Source organism: Chrysochloris asiatica, unplaced genomic scaffold (genome assembly GCF_000296735.1).
Source record: "Chrysochloris asiatica unplaced genomic scaffold, ChrAsi1.0 scaffold00003, whole genome shotgun sequence".
Classification (NCBI taxonomy): Eukaryota; Metazoa; Chordata; class Mammalia; order Afrosoricida; family Chrysochloridae; genus Chrysochloris; species Chrysochloris asiatica.
In genome coordinates this window covers 38,581,821-38,589,054 of record NW_006408521.1, presented here as the reverse complement: position 1 = coordinate 38,589,054, position 7,234 = coordinate 38,581,821, and the positions used below count along the sequence as shown (strand labels likewise).

Sequence of the window (7,234 nt, the reverse complement as noted above, 5' to 3'; positions counted from 1 at the left end):
CTCTCTCTCTCTCTCTCTCTCTCTCTCTCTGGCTCACTGAGCTTCCTACTTGTTCGAGCAGACTAAAACAACCCGGGTCTCTTCTATCGGTTGGTTTATCTGCCTCGGCCCCTTCCCCCTCCCCGCAGCTATTATTGTGAGGAGAGAGCTAGAGACGCCACACACGCGTGCCCCCGTTAGGGCGCTGAATCGACTGCCAGAGGAGAGCTGGTGGGGGGGAGCCTGGTATGAGAAAAAAAGAAACAAACACACACATAAAGGAGGCCAGGCCGTGGTGCTGCTCCTAGCAGCAGCACACCGCCCCCCCCTCCCCCCGGAAAGCATCGCTGTCCACTTGAATGGCGGGGGTGGGGGGGTAGGGAGGAGGAGGAGATCGACCAGGAAGGGTTGCCTTCCTCGCCTTGCACACTCGCCAGGAGCCGTCTCCCGGAAAATGAAGACACCGTACACAACAGCCCACACCTTTCCCACCAACTATTGTTTCCTACGAGATCCCAAAGTTTCCTTCTAGCCTTGTCCCCCTCGTCAAGTTTCCCAAGCGCAAGACAGCGGGTCCCAGTCGAGCTGCTGGCGCTGCCTTGGCCTCGCTGGCCTGGTCCTTGGGGGGGTGGGGGGGAGGCGGTGGCACCCCGGAGCATCGGAGGTGTAGAGGGACTGCGTTCGTGGACGTGATGGCCTGAGCCCAACTCTGCTTCACGATGGGAAGAAAAAGCGAAGTAGACAGGAGCGAGAGACGAACCCGAGCCCACGCCGTACGGGGCTGTGTGGTGGTGGTTGTTGTTATTGTTATAAGTGTATGTATGTGTGTTTTCTTTCTGCCACCGCTGAGCTCTGCCCACGGTTTCCAACTTTCAGCTTTTGAATCTCCACCCCACCCAGGAACGTGCGACAGAAAAACAACACTTGTCTGACCGAGAAGGCTCTAGGAAAAAAAAAAAAAAGGAAGAAAGACGACCTCGTCGAGATGAACTCTCGGATCAGTTGTCAGCAAACAACAACACTCCCCTGGCTCCGGGGCCCGGCCGCCCTCCCAATCCCCGGGAGACGCACAAACCGACGCACCGACAGACCCCCTTCTACCCCCGCTCTTTGTTACATCTTTAGCAGCTTTGTGCGTGCGTGTTCTTTCTCTGGTGTCATCGGCTTTTCTGCCGAGGGCTGGATGTGTGTGTGTTGGGGTAAGGAGGTTCGGGCCGAACAGGCGACAGGGGTCGCCTAAGTGGGATAGGACTAAAGAGCCAGGCGTTGAGAGGGAGCAGGGGGCCCCCCAAACTTACTTTTGTTTTCTTTCTCTATCTGCTCCAGGTAGCTGGCGGCCTCAAGCAGAATTTGCACGTTCTGCAGAAAAGTGTTGATGTGCTTCTCCATCGAGTTCTCGCTGGTGTTGAAGATGTCCGAGAAGGGGCACCTGGGCTTGGCCCAGGAGGGCTCCTCGGGCTGGGCCGGGGGCTGGGGCGCCGCCGCTACCGGGGGCACGGTCGGGGGCGCGGCAGGGACTGGCCCCGCGCCCTCGCAGCGCGCCTCCTTGCGCGGCCGCCCGCGTTTGCCCATGGAGGGGCTGGGGTCCTCCGAGCTGGTTGATACTCTTGCTTGGCTGCGCGGCCCGCTTGAGCGCCGAGCCCAGGGGAGACCTGACCGGCTGGAGCTGAGGAACCGCCGGGGCGAGGAGCCGGCCTGACTTCCCGAGCCTTGCTGCGTGCAGTTGTGTGCGTGCGTGTGTGTGTGTCGGGCTCGCTGTGGGTCTGTGTGTATGGGAGATTGAATGAACCTACAGGACAGACGGAGGCGCTCTGACGCCTGGGTCCTAGTGCTAGCCTTTCGCCATTGGACCGGTCAAAATAAAAGGTGGAGATCAGCCTCCTGCGGGTTCCCGCACGGCCACCCCCGCTGTCTCTCCCCAAAATTTTCCACGATATATTTTAATCGGAATAATGAAAGAAAAAAAATCCGATGCCTTTGAATACACCTGCATAAAAAACAAACTACTAAGATTTTGTTTTGTTTTGTTTTAACATAAAAATTATAACTTGCAAAGTGTGTTAGCACAATGCCTGGCATACAATTGTGTTGTGGTGTTGTTAAGTGCCCTTGAGTAGGTTCCGATTCATAGCGACCCTGTATGAGGAGCGGCTGGTGGGTTTGAACCACTGACTTTGTGGTTAGTAGTTCAATGCTTATCCTACAGCACCATACCAGGACTCATAATTTGGTAGTGGTGTTGTTAAGTACCGTCGAGTTGGTTGAAGGTCCCCAATAAATGATAGTAACTATGACTTTTTTCTTTAGATAAAAGTCCAATTCAAATGGGAAAAATGAAACTATAACATGTAACCTGAAGTTCCTTGCTCCAAGATACACACTTCACACACACACACACACACACACACACACACACACACACACACACACACACATCAGGGAGGGCACTGTCACCCAGACCATTAATTCTCCAGGCCACCCAAGTCTGGTTCCAGATTTGCTCACTCCTTTTTTATCCCTTCAGATGCAAAGTTATTTTGCAGGAAGGGGAGGAGATGTAAGCATCTCTCTCACTTTCTCTTTCCCAGCCTTGGTCCAGCTGTGCAAAGCTCACAACAGGGGCTTCCACACCTGGCTCCCTTTTATTTGATAGAAAGGCAGAAATAGCAGCCTAGAGACATCCCACCACCCCTTTATCCCCCACCCCCCAGGTCAACCATTTGGCTCTGAAGACCCCTCTCCCAGTTGACACTGCTGTTTACACTGCTGTTGCTGTCTCCCAATCAGGGTCTATAGGAAGCATGGGTGGTTCTGGCCCTGGAGGCCTGGATTGGAGTCAAGGGAGTAGTTAGGGGCTATTTTGGAGTACTATAGCAATGGATTCCAGTCCCAACTCTGCTGCACATAGACTGTGTGAGCTTGGGCAAGTCCCTTAACCTCTCTTAGTCTTTGATAAGATTCTTGTGCAATTAAATCATATCTGCATTGACCCATTGTAAGTCCATTTCTCCCCATCCAGGAAGAGCCTGGGACCTCTATTATGACATGCAGGCACACTTAATTGTATTACTCATTGCAGATCGTGCATTTTTTACACATTGAAGATTTGTGGCAACACTACTGCCAGAAAGTCTATCATTGCCAGTTTTCCAACAGCAAACTTTGTGTCTTTGTGTCACATCTTGGTAATTCTCACAATAGTTTAAACTTTTCCATAATGCTACTGCACACTTAATCAAATTACAATATAGTATAAACATAACTTTTATATGCACTGGGAAACCAAAAACTTTGTGTGACTCAATTCATTGTGGTGGTCTGGAATCAAATCCTCTGTATCTCCTAGGTATGCCTGTAACTTGTATTTAAGTGGGTAACAAGATACTGAAAGCAAGATCCTTTGCCCTTCTTTGGGAAACATCCTACAAGTTCATATAAATATTGCTACCTTGCAAGGCTACCTAGAGTTGTTCTCCAGTGGGGCCATTTACATAGATGACACAGGGAATGCTGCCCCCTAGAGTTGTGCGGGGAATCCACCTGCTCAGAAATGGTTTCTTCACAATTGTCAGGCAGACTCTTACTAGAAATGGAAACTTTTAGAAATAAGGAGAGAAAGCAGACTCCTTTGCAAACACTATAAACCTACAGAATATGTATACACACATTCTCACAGAGCCTCAAGAAAATCTTTGTGCACTTTTAGAATAACCTGCTACCAAAATGATAGGAACAGCCAGCAATTGGCATTTTTAAAGCTAATGTAGTCATATTTTGAACCATAATATAATCATGCTACTCACTTAGCTGTGGGAGAAAGATTTGGCAATCTGCTTCTGTAAAGATTATGGTCTACGGAATCTATGGGACAGTTCTACCCTATCACATGGGGTCATAATGAGCCGAAAATCGACTCAATGACACAAAACAATATATTCTCTGCTCAGTTATTGTGCTGTGATAAATTCGACATAGCTGGTCCCTGTATCCTTGCTCTAGAGAAAAATAGAAGAATCTGAAAGCTGTGAGATAAAAGTTCAGCTTCCAATATCAAAACAATTACTTGTTTTATTTGTTTCTATCAGAACCACAAGCTTCATTATTCATGTGAAAAGGCCTAAGGAAGGCCTCAGGAATGCACACTTTCAAATAAATGCTATCCACTGTGTGAGATGGACCTGGCCTTCCTTGCCCCAAACGAAAGACAATAGGGAACTAGCTAAACCCAGAGAAAAGCTTGGTCTCTCTTTAATTCCCTGGAGGCAGGCAGCATGGGCCAAATGTGCACATATACAGTACTGCAAACCACATGTATACATACATACACACACTGAGACAGGCACACCCCCACACATAAGGGATGGGGGTGGGTATTTTGTAATTATTTATTTATCCCTTTTCTGTCTCTTATAGGTCTGTGAGCCTCAGAAAGCCCAGTGGGAATCTTCAAGCTGGGCCACAGATCTAACCAAAGCCAAAATAAACAATGGCCTGAAGAAAATCTACAAAAAAGTGCTGATTTGCACTCTTCCCACAGTTGGCCGCAGCCCCCACCATCATTCCCATGGAAAACATCACTGCTGGTGCCAAATCAAGTTTTGCCCCATCATAGGGTCATTGTTTTTTGTTATTATGTGAGTTCTTAGCATCAGACAATGGCACCACAAGAGACACAGTGAAGGCAGGAGAAACGCCTTTTTGTTTCACTAAGTCTATGCTATTGTGCTCCCAAGTCTCTCGTATAGTTTAGTTGCATATATTCGTTTTGGTAACATGGATATGGAATGATGAATGTACCCAGATAAAGCCTGAAACCCCTTCCTTATTTTTTTCACAGCCCATCAAGTGTTAAATCATATTAGCATTGCATTGCTTTCTCTCTGTCCCATCCCCCTAATTAACAGATTTCTCTAATAAAGTTGGCCCCAACAGAGAGTGTGGTGTTTCAGGGGTTATATCATGGGACAGGCATCCAGGATGCTGGGTTACAAACTCAGCTCCATTCCCGATTAGCTTTGCTTCCTAGGGGGAGCCATTCAAACCCTTTGCACCTCACTTTCTCTGGGGTTTAACTCCAAGAGGAAACTTGCTGGGGATTTCTGCAGAAGTGGCAGAGAACAGGTAAGGAATGAGAAGGCAGACACCTTGATAAGAATATTTGAACTCTTTGAAAGAAAAACAATGACGAGCATGCCCAGTATAGCCAGCCAGTCATGATGCCTCCAGAAGGTCCAAGGTATTTTCCATGTCCCCTCAACCTGGGTCTTGCTTTCCCAATCTTCTTCTGTTTGGTTTATTTGCTTGTTTGGAAATATTTTTCCATCAACCTTGTTTGCATATTAAAGTAAGATTGTTCTCTCTTTTATTTGCCTCTTCTTTTCCACCAGCCATTCTACACTCTCACAAAATCAAAGGAGTTGTTTTGCCTGTAATTATGTCTTTATGTACACAGAGGCTGCTTAATTACTGAGAAGGTGATAGGAGAGTTGCCACTTGCATTCAGATGGGACGCTTTCCTCTCTGACATGGACCACTTTGGCTTTCTTGGGCTCCTTAACTCTACTCTTGTTCCTTCACTAATCTAAGTCCACCTCCCCAACCTCGTTTTCTTTGTCTTGGACCTTGCCGGCACAGTGGGGCAGGTTCTTCTCTGCCTTTTGCCCTGTGGTCTTTGTACACAGGCTTGGTAAACACTCTCAAGAGATCTTCTGTCCATGCATGGTAACTTGTGTCCTAATCCCAGAGCTTCTCCTGGACAGCTTTCCCTTTGGAAAGGAATTGTCCAGTGATGAGTAGAGGATCTGGCTCCAAGTCCACTTCCCTTGGACCTTTCTTCTTGCCTTCACTTGTCAGAAGGGAAGAGAGGCTTCCGGGAAAGCCCAGAAGTAGAGGGTTAGGGACTGTGAGACACAGCAGAATGGAAGGAACAAGGAGAATGGTGAATCTCTGCCTTTCCCACTGTCTCCTCAGGCAGCCCTCCTGTCCCCACCCAGCCCTCACCAGTACGGATAGTACTGGGTGGAGGATAAGTGGCCTACACCCTAATATTGGAGCTCACTGGGTGTCACCTGCTCCTGGGGCATTCGCTCTGCTCTCCTGGACTCTGCCCTCTCTTTTCCTAGACCTCTGGCTCAGCCAGCTCCTAGGCTTCTCCCATCCAACGCCCAGTACTTACAGGGTTCATAGACTATGAGCTCATCAAGGGCAGACTGCTCCGCCCCCTGGCACCTAACACAGCACCCGCATGGCACAAAATAGGGGCTCAGGTCTGGAGGGTCTCAGAATTGAATGCCCTTTCCTTCTTGGACAGAGAGAGCCTTGGTGCTGGTCTTTGTGTCAGTGTGGAAAGAGGCATTTGACACTGTCTACAGAGATAGTCCTGAATCACTCACATTAAAGTTTAAATATCTAAATGCTTTCTCTGCAGAGAAGCCAGAAATCCATTGAGCTAGATGGTTGAGGTTCCTTTACCAAAAAGAACAGAGCCTCGTCTGCCCGCTCCCTATCATTACTGGTGGATAGATCTGGTGGCAAGATGGGTCTCCTGTGTAATAAGATGCCTCTGAAGGAGAATTTTCAAAAATCACCTGGCAATGAAGTCAGTTGTCTGACATCAAACTGGCAATCAAGTGGAACTTATTTTTCATATCTACCATTGGATGTCTGCTCAGTCCTTCAGCCCCGTCCCCCATTTCTTAGACAACTCCATATTTTTAAAAAAAAATTAATTCGGTAAAAAGATTCTTAATTCATGTATATTAGTGTATCACTGACAGAAAAAAACCTAAATATGATCCTTCCCAGAGGTATTTGGTCTTCAGCTACAAGAATGAGATTCTAATGGTGAAATGTTAGGCTTTAGGAAATGGAAAGAAAAGAGTTTGCAGATGGCAAAGGGTCTTCCTGTTTACTAGCTATGTTAGTCACTTAACCATTCAGAGTCTCAGTGCTCTTGTCTACAAAGAGGAAAGACTAATGTTTGCCTTAATGCAGGAGTATATATGAAGTAACTTTGGAAACTGTCAAGTGCAGTGTGTATATCGGATATTACTAGGTTAGAAGAGTCTTGGAAGATTTTTTGAGAAAACAAAAACAACAACAAAAAAGTCAGAAGCAAGAGTTTGAAGACCAAAATTTTGGACTAGCTATAGGAGGGACCACTGGAGAAGGATATCATGTTTGGTAAGGTGGAAGGTCAGAGAAAAAGAGGAAGACCCCCAGCGAGATGGATTGGCCAAGTGGCAGCATCAATGGA

General features: G+C 47.5%; 1 protein-coding gene across 1 annotated transcript in view; it reads right to left on the bottom strand.

Moving 5' to 3' along the window:
• The window catches only part of MXI1 (MAX interactor 1, dimerization protein), a 125,213-nt gene extending 123,467 nt beyond the window's left edge, over positions 1-1,746 (bottom strand). The window contains exon 1 of the mRNA XM_006831330.1: positions 1,278-1,746. Within this exon, the coding sequence (XP_006831393.1) occupies positions 1,278-1,551 (274 nt within the window). The 5' untranslated portion in view covers positions 1,552-1,746. The remainder of the gene's footprint in view (positions 1-1,277) is intronic.
• Between the last annotated feature and the right edge of the window lie 5,488 nt (positions 1,747-7,234).